Source organism: Nematolebias whitei, chromosome 7 (assembly GCF_014905685.2).
Source record: "Nematolebias whitei isolate Nwh7 chromosome 7, NemWhi1, whole genome shotgun sequence".
NCBI classification, from domain to species: Eukaryota; Metazoa; Chordata; class Actinopteri; order Cyprinodontiformes; family Rivulidae; genus Nematolebias; species Nematolebias whitei.
In genome coordinates this window covers 32,211,161-32,226,452 of record NC_056504.1, presented here as the reverse complement: position 1 = coordinate 32,226,452, position 15,292 = coordinate 32,211,161, and the positions used below count along the sequence as shown (strand labels likewise).

The window sequence follows — 15,292 nt, the reverse complement described above, 5'->3', positions numbered from 1 at the left end:
TGAAAACTACCTTCTCTGTTCCCTGAGCTGCTGCCACCTTCTGATTAACCGGACACTTATCCTTCCCAGTATGGGAGCAACAAACACCGCCTTTAACCCGTCAAAAGTTTACCGGGGACACGCGACCCTGCCTGCCAAAGAGGCAGCCGTCGAGCCGCCCACGCCGTCTACACCAAAAGCCCGGAGCACAGTTTGATGCAACTGTAAATAAGGCAAATACTTGAACAAAAATTTGATCAAGGAGAGGTTTTGGTGAGATGCGATCACTCCCTGTGCACACGAGTTGGGGAACACAGTGAAACAGACGACTGCGGCACCTGCTGTGGCAGCCCATCCCCTCCCAGAGTTCCTGACATCACAGCAGAAGATTCACGGGTCAGGATGGAGAAGCCTCTGCTGCTGCGTTCAGTGCAGCAGGAGCGCCGGAGCATTAGGCTGGACGAACGTACTGCCAGTGAAGGAAAACAGAGGGACGAGGAGAGGGACTGATCAAGAGGCGAAGCAATTCTATAGTGCAATGGATGTGAGATAAGACTATTTAATACCCATCCTCTCCCTTCCAACCCTCTAACATCTGTACTGACAGTACTAAAGTGCTGATTGTTGAAGCCCACAGAGGGGCCGATAACGTCGACAACACAAACTTTTCTTTCAGTGAAACCTTGACGGACTTTTACAGTACACGAGTGTTTGTAAACAGAACGTCTCGGGAACAAATGCATGGCTATGATACATGTGCAACAGCAGTTCTCATATATTCATACAGTATGAACTTCATCTCTTTTTTTTTTTTTTTAGTTGCATTCAGTTTTAGAAAAAGATAAAAAAAAAATTATAATAAAATAAAACTGAAAAATCTGGCTGCCAAGCAAGCATGTGCTTATTCTTTTCTTAAAAAGATAATTTTTTCCCCTAAATTTTCTCTATGATTTTAAAATACTTTCAGCTGAATAGAATGTGTAACTGATTTACGTATGAGCGCATATCCCTAATCTCTCTTACTCTTCTGTCTGTCGTTGCTAATCCCACCCCAGTCTTGTGGAGGTGACTGAATTTATTCCTTCTTTTCTCTTCTCTGTAACTCTAAATGAGGTGCCCTGCGTGGCCTCAGTGAGGCCAGACTCATGCGCCAGGGTCTCACTCAGTAAAAGCTCAAGCAAACAGAGGATCAGGCAAAGGTGGGGCGCTGCGGCTGCAGGCCAGGTTGCAGCCCTGCTGGGCGGGGCCGAGCCACGCGTTAGGAGCGGTAGTCCTTTTTACTGTACGGCTTGTTCCCCAGGATGCTGTCCACCTCGTGTGTGATGGATGACGACAACTTCGGTAGAACCTGTAAACACACACATGATAACACAGTTAACTTTTGTAGCCACTTTTGTTCAGCGTTCATTCAGGTAAAATTCTCTCAAACGACTGTAGTTTCACAATAAAACCTGTAGATGGCACTAGAGAAATAATGTAGATGTTTGCTGGATCTTGGTCATGAGTAAAAAAAAAAGCAACAAAAATTTGAGTTTTAAACAAAAAACACAGTTGAAACTTAACTTGAAGAATCAAGAAAAAAAAAAGGTTAAACAAAACAACTGGACTTCTATTCTAAAGCTGAAGACATTTTGCTTCTTATCTGGGAGGCTTTATCAATCCAAAAATGTCAAGAGTTTGTGGTGTTCCAAGCTTTATAGAACTGCATGAGAGGCCCGGTTGTACATGCAGGGGTTCTGTCCTTGGTCTTGGGTCTCTGTCTGAGGGTCCTGTTGGGTTTAAAATGTACTTGGATGTTGTGTTTGTAGAAAATCCTTGAGTTTTTAAGATACTCCTACAATAAATCATCTTTCAGCTTTTCCCTCTTCAGGGGTCTCCACAGCGAGTCAACCTCCCCCATCGGTTCTCTGCATCCTCTGTCCTCACTCCAGCTGCCTCCAACTACCTCTTTGACCTTCCTCGTTGTCTTTTTCCTGGCAGCTGCATTTCTAACATCCTTCTACCAGTATACCCACTGTCCCTCCTCTGGACATGTTCAAACCATCTCAGTCTGGTCTCTCTAACTTTATCTCCCAGTTGTTCAAGCTGTGCTGTACCTCTGATGATCTCATTCCTAATCTTATCCATCCTTGTCACGCCTAAGGAGAACCTCAACATCTTCATTTCCACCACTTCCAATTCTTTCTCCTGTCTTTTTGTCAGTGCCACTGTCTCCAGACCATACAACATAGCTGGTCTCACCACTGTCTTGTAGACTTTTCCTTTGACCTTTGCTGACACCTTTTTGTCACAAATCACTCCTGAAGCTTTTCTCCATCCACTCCATCCTGCCTGGACTCTCTTTCACCTCTTTACCACATTCCCAATTTTCCTGGACAGTGGACCCCACGTATTCGAAGTCCTTTTGTGACCTCTGCTCCTTGTAGCCTGATACTCCTGCAATAAATGGGATGAGAATATTTTTTGTGTTTGCTCTTCTCCCTGTTCTGTTTGTTCTATAGCATGTTTTTTTTTTTTTTATTCGTTTGCTGATCTGACAAAGCCCACTTAGGATATCCACAAGTTTGGACATTCTTTGATGTGATTCTGTTCCTTTTTCTTCACTTCTGTCTTTGTGGGGACGTGTTCGGCCCGGTGGTGTAAAGTTCTAATGACAGAAAGTTTGTGTTCCAGTGGCTGGTGAGAGTCAAACAGAATGTACTGATCTGTGCAAGTAGGTTTCCTGTAAATATCAATATTGAGGCTTCCATCTCATTCCATGTTCACCAAACAGTCCATAAAAGGCAGCTTGTTGTCGTTGGCATCCTCTCTGGTAAACTTGAAGTTGTCCACAGACTTGCTGTGTCTGCTGAACGCTTCTACTTCTTTCAGGTGGATTTTGACCCATGTGTCATCCACATATCTGAACCAGGGGCTCGGTGCTGTTCTCTTAAATAGTCCAGGGCTCTCTGTTCCATTTCCTCCATATAGAGATGGGCCACACTCTGTGACACTGGAGACCACATGGCACAGCCATGTCTGTAAAAGCTGTCATTGAACTTGAACTAAATACACATTGAACAAAAAGTTAGGCAAAACATACACTTCTTTTGGCTTCCTGAGAAAAAGAAAAAGAGATTGTGGTCTATTTTAGGGTGTGTGCTAATAAAGTCTGGCAGAAAAACAGACAAAATGCAGAGCTTAAGGAAATGTGAGCGTAACATTTTAAAAAGGAAATATCAAACGTACTTCAGTACGGAGGAACATGAATACACAAGAGCGTTACACAAAGCATCAGACTGAGCTGGAATGCTCTTTCCTGCAGGCCACACACAAGGAGTGTGTGAGGAGGGAACGTAAACCTCCACCAGTCTGAGAATCCCATTAAAGAGCGAGTCTTATCAGGAGAGGAGGAAGTGGTCGTGAGCTCGCCTCCAATCCCCACGGCAACGGGTACTCAGCTGACCCTATTAACATGGTACAGTAAAGCAGTCAAGCGTGCAGCAGCAAACTGGCCAAGAGGCCGAGCTGTACTCGGGAGTGAAGGCTGCTGCGACACGCTGAAAGGCAACGACACGAGGCCGGTTCGACCAGTCTTACTTTCACAAATTTACTTCCTTATGTGCTCTGCAGAAAAACCAACACGCTCACTGAGAGGTCTTACCTGAATTGCTCCTATGTTCTCCATCAGCTGGTCGGTGTTGGATGCCCCTAAAAGGACAGAGCTCACCCCCTCGTTCCGTAGGCACCATGCTGCAGGAGACCAAGTAAGCAGTGATGACAGCCCCACCATTAAACACACACAAACTCCAGCAACATTCATGATTCAGACACAATGCTGCACAATGTGACACACAATCATGTTCCCTTCATTTTTACATCAGAAATATAAATCCCCGTATAAACAAATTATCCCTATAAAACAAATCTACAGATATATAAATATATTAACTGTGCTAAGATACGGGGAGGCAACCAATCTAATCTAATCTTGTTCTGAGTGTCCTGCAAAAACCTCATTGGTCTGTAGATATTAAGGTGGTTGCTGCGTCTCGACTAAATAAAAGAAACTAACACAGAAACTAATAATGAAAAATGGTGGTGATGTTAATTTACATATAAAACCGGTTTAAAATAAAATTACAGAAGCGGCATTGATTTAAAACACAATAAATATGCATCAGGGTGCCAACACCACCAAGCTATTTCAGTACAGGAGTTATTTTTTGGACTTCAAGACTAAACTTTGCTGATGACATGCAAAAAGATTGAATTTTTGTGATCACTGAACATTTCAACACAAAAAAACCTAAAACATCCCCATCCCCAGTTCTAACTGTGAGCTGTATTACGCAACACAACTGAATTCTTCTGCAATTGAGGAAGATTTACTTGTAAGCAGATTAAAGGGAGTGAAAAATGTTGCTGTAAAAATAGTGGGATTATGATCCAAAATAAATCTACCAACAAATTAAAGAGAAGAGCTCAAAAAAAGGCAACACTTGAAGGTGTTTCGTCTTTTCAATTTGACATGAGTGGAGTGTTTCTAGCAGAACTATGAGACTCGCATCTATTAACTCACATCCTTAGTCTGAGTCCTGAATTTAGCACCCGCTTCAAGCCAAATCTGTCATTGTTACCTAGTTTTTATTCAATACCAGAGCGCCAGCGTAATCTAGATGACTGTGCAGTACATATAAATCTCTTGTGCTGCCTTTGGAAACGCTGAAAGGATTTATGACAATTGGGATACTTCAGGCTGTCCACTAACAGGCTGTGAAACTTAATTTATGTCACTGTTTCACTGTGAGTTTGAAAGATCTGATGCGATCTGCTCTGAGAGCTCCCAAGTTTTTTCACTGCCGCTCTAACATCTGGTGTTTCAGCAGCCCTCACAACTGCGTCTTGTTGAACGTTCTTTGTTGCTCTGCAGTGAATCGATAACTGTCACCTCCTGGATTTATAATTCTACTTTGATGCTGACTGACACTTGAAGCTGCTAAATGCATGCGAATGCCAAAAGAGAAGCTCTGATCTGTGTACGAACGTATTATCGGAGCATGTTTTTGTGCCGTGTGTTGATGTTTGTGTCGCCTGTCTTTGTGGTTTTACAGGAACGAGTCAGATCTAGACTTAGAGGAGACGCTGCATTCTTCGTTTACGATCTTTGCCTGTTTCGTTGTCTAAAGTCTCTGATGACTTTCACTCCAGTGCGATTACAACACAGACAGGTGACAGCTGTGAGAGCGCCACTGACCCCGGCCTGTCCGAGGCAGAGGGACGGACAGACAGACAGAAAGAGAGAGAGCAGCAGAATGTATCTGCGTACCGATGGCGAGTTGGGGCAGAGTGCAGCCCAGCCGCTCCGCGATTGCCTGCAGCTCTTTCAACTTCGCCTGCTGACGCCGGCCCTCCTCGCTCAAGATCTTGTCCTTCAACCACTGGTAGCCCTGTCGAAAACACAGCACACCTGCTTAAAAACACCGCCCTGCTCACACCGCTGAGCCGCAGCTCCCGTGTCACCAGGGCCTGTTTTTAAACACGTGACTCTGTCTTCAGCTGTCAGCGCCTCAGCCAGAGAAAACAAAGCTCAAACTGCACTAGTTCAAAATGCTACATATTAATTTTTTTTACATCAAAATTACAAAGTATGCAGAATAAAATCAGATGATTAAAGTATTTCTGCTCAGCTGAGCCAAAAAGTGAAGCATCGAGGATGCTGTGTTACACATCAGGACCAGAAGGAATAAACATCCACAAGCAACACTGAGCCAAACTGCAAGCAGGAGCTGAACAACACCAACACAAAGGAACAGTCACAACATGAACCAGCGAACGTCTAGCTGACACACAATCCACAGACACACAACATGCCACTTCACCACAGTGGAACGCTACACTGCACAAGTTTAAAGGTTAGTTTGTGGACTGACTTGGTTTTCAAGTCTGGATGCTCATTTCAATAGAATGGTTTATATCAACATATCACATCTGTTCCTTTGCAGCAAATTTTTGCTGTCATTTTCTGAACTTTCTTAAATATCTCCTTTCTTCATTAATATTCTAAAACAAAAAAATTGTATTAAAATGCTCTGAGTAAAGCAATTATTTTACACTTGAATAGCCTGAACTAAGACTCATTCAGTGGTAGATTTTTTATTTTTTTTGACAATACGATAAATGTGTATTGGACTTGGAGTTTCAATAACTGCCTTAAAAGTTCAACTAAATAATTTATTAAAATAAACATGTTTTGGTAGTGTCAAAGCTAAGCTTGTAAATGTGCTGTTATTCTGTGTGTTTGTGTTGTACTGTATAGTGCGCGTGCAATAAAAACAACAACGTTGAGCAGCTCTGGTTGTGAAGAGGTGCACAGTGCGAGGCGACAACACAGCACTGAAAACACACAGGCACACAGTTTACGGTGCGCAAAGAGTTACAGAACCTGAAAGAGACAAAAACACAATGAAACTAACAACCAGCAGGGAAACACAACAGTGGATGTGGCACAGACGACCAGAGGGGAATGTGGTAATGGTGATCTGCAGGGCGGGGGGTGTCTACCTTTAGAGATGCCCGCGAGTACGGAGGCACCCTGCCGTCGTATTTCCCTGAGATGATCCCGCAGGCCAACGGAGACCATGTCATAGCTCCCACACCTGACAAAAGAAAAAAAATGTAACTAGAGAAATTGCATTTCCTGTGAAAACGCAGTGTGAATGCTTATTACTGAAGACTTTGCAGAAAAACTGCTAATTAGATAAGAACTTGCTAAATTGTAGCTGAAATGGAAGAACAGGCCTAAATTAGCAAAAAAAAAAAAAAAAAAAAAAAGGCAGAAAGAACACATTTGCTGAATTAGGATTAAATAAGCAGAAATTAGCACAAAATTAGAAAATTAGCTAAAAAGCTAAAATTAGCACAAAAAAAAGCTGAAAAGTAGCTGAAAAGGCAAAAAAGCTTAAACAACCAGAAAGAAGCAGAAAGAGCTGAAATTAGCTAAAAATGTGGAATTAGCTGAAAAAGCTAAAATTAGCATAAAAAAGCGAAATAGTATCTGAAATAGCAGACAATGCTGAAATGAGCATAACAATCTGAAATTAGCAGAAAGAAGTTAATTAGATTGAAAGTAGCAGAAATTACCACAACATTTTGAATTTATCTGAAAACAGATGAAATTAGCTAAAAATGCTAAAAAGGTAACTAAAAATGTACAAGTTTAAATTAGCAGAAGAAAACAGAAAGTACATGTTTTCTCAATTAGGCTGAAAAAAGCAGAAATGATCACGAAAAAGTAGAAATTATATGAAAAAAGCCGAAATTAGCAAAAAAATAAAATAATAATAATAAAAAAAAACTGCTGAAAAGAACCAGTAGCTAAAAAGGCAGAAATAAGTTTATATTACCAGAAGGAAGTAGAAAGAGCAAATTTTTGCTGAATTAGGCTGAAAAAAGTTGAAATGAGTGCAAAAAAATGTGGAATTAGCCTAAAAAAACTAAAATTAGCATAAAACGGCTAAATTGTAACTGAAATAGCAGAAAAAGCTTAAATTAGCAGAAATACGCTGAAAAGAGCATAACAAGCTGAAATTAACAGAAAGAAGTTGAGAAGAAGCACAAACATGTTGTAATTAGCAGAAAGAAGCTGAAAGAAGCACAAAACAGCTGAAGAAAACCCAGCTGAAATTAGCAGAAAGAAGTTTACGTTTGCACAAGGAAGCTGAAAGAAGCTGAACCAGAACAAAATGTGAAAGGAGCAGTAAAAGGTTGTAAACAGATCTAAAGATTTGAAGGATGTAAAATGAGCTCAATTCATTCTGTATGAGGAACAAAGTGGCAGAAAAGGCTAAATATTTTAAAAAGCTAAAGCTGCACCAAAACCAAAAGTCATAGCACCTCTCTCCTGAACAAGCTGAATGTTTTGATTTATGATTTGTTGAACTAGCACAAAAATTATGGAACGAGAAAGATGCTGAAAAACGTACGGAAGAAAAATGGATCATAACAGTGTGAATGCTTCATAAACATTCACACTATTATTGTAAAAAGCACAAGTGCTGCACTTTCTGAGAGTTGAGTCTCCTTCAGGGTACTGAGAAGAGAGCACGTAATTTTAGCCAAACGGCTTGAAAATGGACCAGAGTGACTCTATCTTTAACAAAACGACTAGTCTGTGCGTCCTTAACGTGTGTATGGTAGAAGAATAAAAACCAAATGCAGTTAAAGAATTAAAGGCTGTCCACACAGAAACTTGTTTGTGAATAAGTTTTTTTTAATAGTTTCAGTCTCGTGTCTACACAAAAACTGTGAGAGCCCCAAAACGGTGGGAACGTTTCAGCTGAGAGGCTGTGTGATTTAAAGAATGGCGTTACGCTAAAGAGATGCAGAGATATTCACACCGACAGTGCATGTTGACTTCTCTGAAAACTGACATTAAAAATATGCAGTATAAAATGGACAGTAACTATAAAACTGCAATCATGACTCAGTGCTAATTTGTTGACTTTTTTGGTGGGTTGTAAATGGCTGTAAAATTTTGTATATATATAAACAATAATAGTGCTGTTGATATCAACATATTATTGGAATTAAAACATATGAAGCACAAAATACCTGTTTTTTAATATTCAATAATTCCGTAACAGTGTATTTGGACATGTATGTCCTCTGGCATCCATCAGGGGGTGGTGCAGCTCCCTCCACATCCCTACTTCCTATAATCTTGGTTTATTTTTAAAACAGGTTCCAGAGTAAACATTTTTTGTTTTAACGATAATGTCACAACACTACCTCGAACCTAACCTATGAGCCAAAAGTGTCCTCTTCTTCTTCTTGTGTTTACATTTTGCATTTAGCGTGTTTTATGCTCATATGTTCATGCTGGCATCGTTACTACAACGTTCCTTTGATTGGTTTTGATGTTTCCATACTTTTCTTGAAACAGTGCTGTGTTTACGAGGATATTTCTTTCGAAAAATGTTTAGGAAAAATTGCATTTCCATGTGGACAAGACCTAAGCAAGGCTGTAAGACAGCTGCACATCTGAAAGCACCTACAGATGTGCTTACCAGCTAAAGGCAAACCTTATTAATCTAAAGCCACAACCACATCGAGACTCACCTATCTTATGAAAGAGCTCAGGCAGCTGCACCTCCACCTTCTCCCTCTGGAACATGTGGTACTCAGCCTGCTCACAGATGGGGGGGATCTGGTTGAACTGCCGTGCAACCGAGTATGCTTCCTGAAGGAAAACAATCACACGTATACACTAATATAAAAAAATATATACTTGGCTTTGTTTTTTAAAAGGACACAACTGGACTTTTTGTTTTCTTAAACTCTCACTAGAGACGATCTGACTTTATTTTTTAGAAAGTCGTCGCCACAAACATGTTTTCTCACCATTATTTCCATCGGGCTCCATCGGGATGTTCCCCAGTACATGGCCATGCCTTGATTTATCACATGGGTCATAGCTCGAACAGTTTCTGCAAAACCACATATAAACATGCTAAAAACAGCATCAGCACTGCTCTGACCCGGTTGTTTTCTCCAACAAGCTACTGTATGATGCAATAAGCCTACATATCTGCTTGTTCTTTGATCTTACAAAACACACATTTGTCATAATTTACACTCCAAACTGCCTGGACAGTTTAGGGGGGGGAGAGAGGGAGGATCTGATTATGTTAATGAGAAAGCTGGGAATCCTCATGAGCATGACATCTGATCCTAACAAGGCCCGTTTGAATGACATTCCTGTTTAATTTACCAGAATGTGTCTTCTTTTTTTTTTAATCTACACTGTGCTACATGAAAAATAAGTCAAGTGAAATGAATAAGAGATGACAACCATACGTACACCAGTTCAAATCTTTAATCGAACACAAAGTGTGTTGACACGCTGGATGACGGATTATGTATTTTAAGCACTGTGGGTTAAAAATATGTCACCCCCCCTTCTTGTAATATGCAGGGTGAATGTTAACGAGATTCATCTCAAGACATATAGAGTCTACACATTCATCATATTTTATTTGAAGATAGGAATTGCATTATGCAGCCATAGATGTGGCGTTAAGTACAATCTCACATCACTGGACTCTTAATTTCCGTTTTCATTGGTTGACACTTTGTTGCGTGTGGCTGCAGAGCAACACAAGAAACAGGTTAGATAACGATCGGGCGTCTCAGAGAAGGGCGGGAGCACAGGAGTGTAATAAAACCAGATTGCATCAACCCTCCATAATCCTCCGTCCATCTATTAACTTTACTGATGCTCTGCTTTGAACAAATCAACGCTTTTTATTATCGAGTGGGCGCTCGGCTTTAGAGGGGTTTTATAAAGTTGCGGTTTGCCTCCTTTTTACCCTGTTTACCCCTATGGCTACTGCCAAAATAAAATATACCAGATGGTTTCAGCCACTGTACGTTTGAAGACAGGCCCTCAAAGCTGTCCATGTGGACTGAGTGCAGTCGTTAAAGGGCAGATGGGAAAAAAATATACTTTTTTCCACTAAACACCACTGGCTACTTCTCCCAAACAAGACAGTGAAGTATTGTAAAAGAGCCCAAAGCATCAAACTGAAGGCAGAAAAAAAAAAAAAACGGACCTCCGATTCAACTTTAACCTGCAGAGGAACTTAACTGCAGGAGCAGATGGATACTGAGTCCATCTAAGCCCACACACGGTTAATACTCTGCCATTTAAAGGTCTCCAGCATCAGTATTTATCATCATTCTGACTGTGGAGGTGGAAGCATCCTGACCACATGCAGCATTTAAAAATAGACGGTTCAGTTACAAGAGCTGTGTATATCTAAGTCTTCACACTGCAGTAGTCATAGAGACAAACAGGAGGCTTAAAAAAAAGACAAAACAAGAAAAACATTTAAAAGCAAAAAAAGAAAGAGGACTTGCCTTCCATAGGTGTGTTGGGGTCGGGTCTGTTAGCGAAAACCACATCCACGTAGTCTAACTGCAGTCTTTCTAGAGAAGCCTTTAAACCTGAAAATAAGCCCCTCTGTTACTGACAGCGAACCTCGGTTGTGACAGGTACAATATTAAAGTGCTTAATCGAAATGAATGCAAATCTTCTCGGTTTATCTGGGATTTTGCCCCCACTGTTGTCTTGGCAACTTCAATAATCTCAAGCGAAGGCAGATTATTGAGTTGTTGCTTTGATTTCCTCAACCCGAAAACACTAATTAGAATGTAAGTTATTAATTCAGCATCAGCATTTAATCCAGCGACTGTGATGCTTACCTTCTATAATGTGTTTTCGGGATAACCCTCTTTCAGTCTCCGCTCTAAAACAAAACAAAACGCAGACTTTGTGTTATTTAAAAAAAAAAAAAAAAAGAGTATATATTTAAAATACAGCTGGACCTGCCCCTCAATGCTGACAATACTTCATCATCCTTTTAGAAACATGAGAGGATGTTTTCAAATTCACTGAAAGAACCTGACAACAGTTCAGTTTCAATGATACATGATCCTGTTACCAGGGGCATCAGCGTCTGACAGTGTCAGGAAATATTACACAGGAAGATAAGTTTTCATTTGGCAACTAGACAAAACTTACTTTCCACCCCAAAAGATCTTCGTTGTTATCACCAGACTTGAGCGTCTAAATAATGGAGAACGACAGCACATCTGTTAGAACACCTGCCAAACAAACTTGCTGAATTACAGACAAAAGCAGTGATGCAGACGTTGGTGATTTTGCAACTCTCTAAGATGTAAAAGACACAATAAGATTACGTGTTTCTATCCGTTTCTGTTCGACAACGCTCATGGATTATATGTACAAGTGCAAGTGTGTAACTCGATCACAAATAACTAACAAATGTCAATCCAGGATCAGCAAGGCAGATGACAGCACAAGAAGTTCATCCATTATTCAGCATCTTTGAGTAGGGACACTCGGGTAAGAAGCCACATTAATCTTGTGTGTTGTGAGCTGGAACCTTACTGCTCCAGTTCACAACACACACAATACACAACTTCCTGATGGGTCAGAGAAGTGAGATGATACAAGATTAGGCAGGTCGGTGTAGGAAGGAAATTAAAACCCACCAAACTTGATTAAAGTGTGCCTCATACCTCCATCCTTTCTTCTTTATGATGTTTCCCAGCACCACCTCTGCCCTGTGAAACGGAGAAAAACGAAGATTTAGTTAGGATCATACAGGAATGGTGCGAGCGTTTACACAGTCTGGGAATGGATTTCTGAATTAAAGGAAGCAATGTGGCTCTGCACATGTAGGCCTGTCACGATAACACATTTTGCTGGGCGATTAATTGTCTCAGAAATTATTGCAATAAACAACAATATTGTTTGAAATTTGACAATAATTTGTAATTATTGTCAAATTTAAGTAGAAATGTTGCTTCATTTTTGTGTGTAGTGCCTTTTATGACCATTAGATGGCAGTATAAGACAGTCTGAACCGAAGGATGGATAGTGGGGGAGCGAGCAGCGTGTCTCTATAAGAAAAATGGGAGTTAAAACGGATTTTAAAGAGAAAGGAAGGGGTCAGTGAAGAGCACCAGAGTTGAACCTTTTATCATCCAGTGTCTAGTAGAAAAAGAGAGACACGAGAAATGATAAAGCCGATAAATGAAAACGAGGTAGATAATTTTAATTTATCATGCGATTAATTGATTTATTGTTTATTGCAACAGGCCTATGCACACGCACATAGTGGAGCTTTTAGGCTGAAGAGCACGGTTTGTGTGAGTTAGCTCCCAGGTCAGACTCAGCGGGGCCTGAGCCACCACAGTGTGGCTCATTAGCAGCTGAAGTGGTGCTAATGAGTGACGTTACGTTCAACATGGGGCTCATTAGGGATGGGCACACAGCTGTCAGTAGGACGCCTCTGTGGTTCCCTCACTCTGACAAATAATGGGATGCCTCCTGATAGGACAGTTGTATATAGATCTGTCTACATTCACGTCTGCAGTCGCGTGACTGTGCAAGGTTATATATAGCTCATGCTGTGCCACCATTTTGAGGGACCAAAATAATTAAAACTATTCAAGGTTTAGCAGACAAAAATGCCTAAATGGTGCCATCTACTCCTGTGAAAACAGACTACTGAAGATGAAGAGGGTAAATAAATACATCATTTTTACATATCTACAAGCAAAAGGGCCTTCTCCTACTCTGCTCCTGTATCCTGGAACACCTTGCAAAAAGATCTGAAGCTCTCAACCTTGACTTAAGGGACTTAAATAACTGCTAAGTTCATGGCAAAATCCAATGCAGACATGTTCCTATTTTTAGTATTTAACATTGTTTTATAATGTATCTGTTTTTGTTTCTTATATATATATATATATATAATTTCTTCCATTTACTTTTCATTTTATATGCTTTTTTACGATTGTCTACTGTTGTCATCTGTGTTCTTCTTTTAAAAAAGGTCTCTCTTGTAAATGAGTCCTCGGGGCTCAGTGAGACTAACCTGTGTAAATAAATGCTGAACTGAATTGAATATTTCCATCTGTCTAAAAGTAGCCAGAGAGGAGGAAACAGGATTTGAACCCTGTTACTACAGCTGCATCAGGCTTGGTCCTCAGGACAATGTAAAATACAGTATGTGTGCAAAAACTCTTCTACTGTCCATCCAGTAAGCAGGTATTAACCAACCTCTGGGCATATTATTGCCAACAAGGCCAAGGTCGACCAGGGTACAGTTTCTAATCAGCTCTAACAGTTCTATTATAATAGACGGTCAATCACCAAAAACTTTTATATAATTCTTTACTGTTAAATATAAATATATCTAAACTGGTCATTCATCGGGGATGTTTTTCTATATTGTGGCTGGAAGTCTGTATTGAGCCACAAAACTCCAATTTTTCCACAAACTTGGTCTTAACTTTGCTCGTTAGGATCAAAGTAATCAAAGGTCATGGGTGGAGATAATTGTTTATGATTAATAAATACAGTAAATTATTGACATAGAACTTGTAGAGTGTCCAATCATATTTAGCTCCTTAAACCAGCCACCACCTGGTCAGTGGGGGTTGGATTTTGTTGACAGACCTATAAGGCTTTTGGACTTTAAGGCAAAAATCTATTTTTATTTTTTGAGTGATGAAAACAGCAAGCTGCTGTACACAGTGCTTTGTTTCCATGTCTCAAAGCTGTGTTGACAGCTGCATAGATCATAATTCACTGGAGCTACAAGACAGTGCACTGCTGGCAATGAGTTTGTGTCAATCCCAGGGAGCGGTGAGAAAGTCGGACAGGTTGGATCAGATGGTCAGCGCAGAATGCTAGATATGAAAAGTGTTTTCAGTCACAAAGAAACAAGTAGATGGTGTTTAGTTATTCTAAATGAGATCCAAACAAACCTGGTGTTTCAAATCATTCTTGTACAATTGCACCTTTGCAGCCTGATATCAACAGGGCTTTTAATTTGATCTGCCATATCAGTAAAAGGTTAGGGGAATAGTGTCAGACTGACCAATTATGACTACACATAATTAAACAGAATTTAATCCAAGTCCATGAGCACTTTGCTAATAAAATCATCCTCCTAATGGTGCTGAAATGACTCCCTCTGACTTAACGAGGTCATCGTGTAATCTTTGTTTTAGCAAGAGCACAGAGAGAGCAAAATTAAAAATGTGTAATAAAAGCAAAGATTTTACCCCTCAAACTTTATTTTACATATAGTAATTTATGTATGAATCTATTTTACTAAGTTTGTGTACAATCAGTTTACATTAAATTATTTCAGTTTTATCAAAGTTCATGCTCAATAATCCAGGTAGAAAATCCAACAAAGTTCAGTCAGGTCATCTGAATGGTTTCTTTCTTTTTTGTTGTTGTTGAGACGTTTCGTCCTTCATCTAAAGAACTTCATCAATCTGAGGAGCCCTTTGATGAAACGTCTCAACAAACTCAAGAAACCATCCAGATGACCTGACTGAACTTCGTTGGGATTTTCTACCTGGATTATTGAGCATGAACTTTGATGTTTTGATGACCTGCATGAACTTCGTTGGGATTTTCTAGCTGGATTATTGTGCATGAACTTTGATGTTTTGAATCACTTTGGCTATGGCTGCCTCAGAGGAGTTGATGGGGGAGAAGGCCCAGAATCCATCGTATCACCAACAAACTGGTTGGTCCACTATGTGTGTGTTTTTTATGGGACTCAGTTTGATAGTGCTACTTGGATTTATGAAGTCCTTTGGATGAAGGATAAAATGTTTCAACAACAAAAAGAAAAAGTCCAGATGACCTGACTGAACTTTGTTGGGTATTTCAGTTTTAATCTTTGTTTTAAATGTATCAAGTATTTTTTAAGTAATATAT

At 40.2% G+C, this 15,292-nt stretch overlaps 1 protein-coding gene across 3 annotated transcripts in view; it reads right to left on the bottom strand.

Moving 5' to 3' along the window:
* Positions 1-560: 560 nt before the first annotated feature.
* Positions 561-15,292, bottom strand: part of kcnab2a (potassium voltage-gated channel subfamily A regulatory beta subunit 2a) — a 63,744-nt gene continuing 49,012 nt past the window's right edge. For 2 of the 3 annotated variants that reach the window (XM_037678770.1, XM_037678769.1), the window contains 10 exons: positions 12,064-12,108; positions 11,543-11,587; positions 11,224-11,267; positions 10,879-10,965; positions 9,361-9,446; positions 9,079-9,199; positions 6,523-6,617; positions 5,288-5,408; positions 3,623-3,711; positions 770-1,327 (listed from right to left, as the gene is read on the bottom strand). In XM_037678770.1, the coding sequence (XP_037534698.1) occupies positions 1,238-1,327; positions 3,623-3,711; positions 5,288-5,408; positions 6,523-6,617; positions 9,079-9,199; positions 9,361-9,446; positions 10,879-10,965; positions 11,224-11,267; positions 11,543-11,587; positions 12,064-12,108 (823 nt within the window). In that variant the 3' untranslated portion in view covers positions 770-1,237. Of the gene's footprint in view, positions 1,328-3,622; positions 3,712-5,287; positions 5,409-6,522; positions 6,618-9,078; positions 9,200-9,360; positions 9,447-10,878; positions 10,966-11,223; positions 11,268-11,542; positions 11,588-12,063; positions 12,109-15,292 lie in introns of all 3 variants that reach the window. The other variant, XM_037678768.1, reaches the window with a different exon arrangement.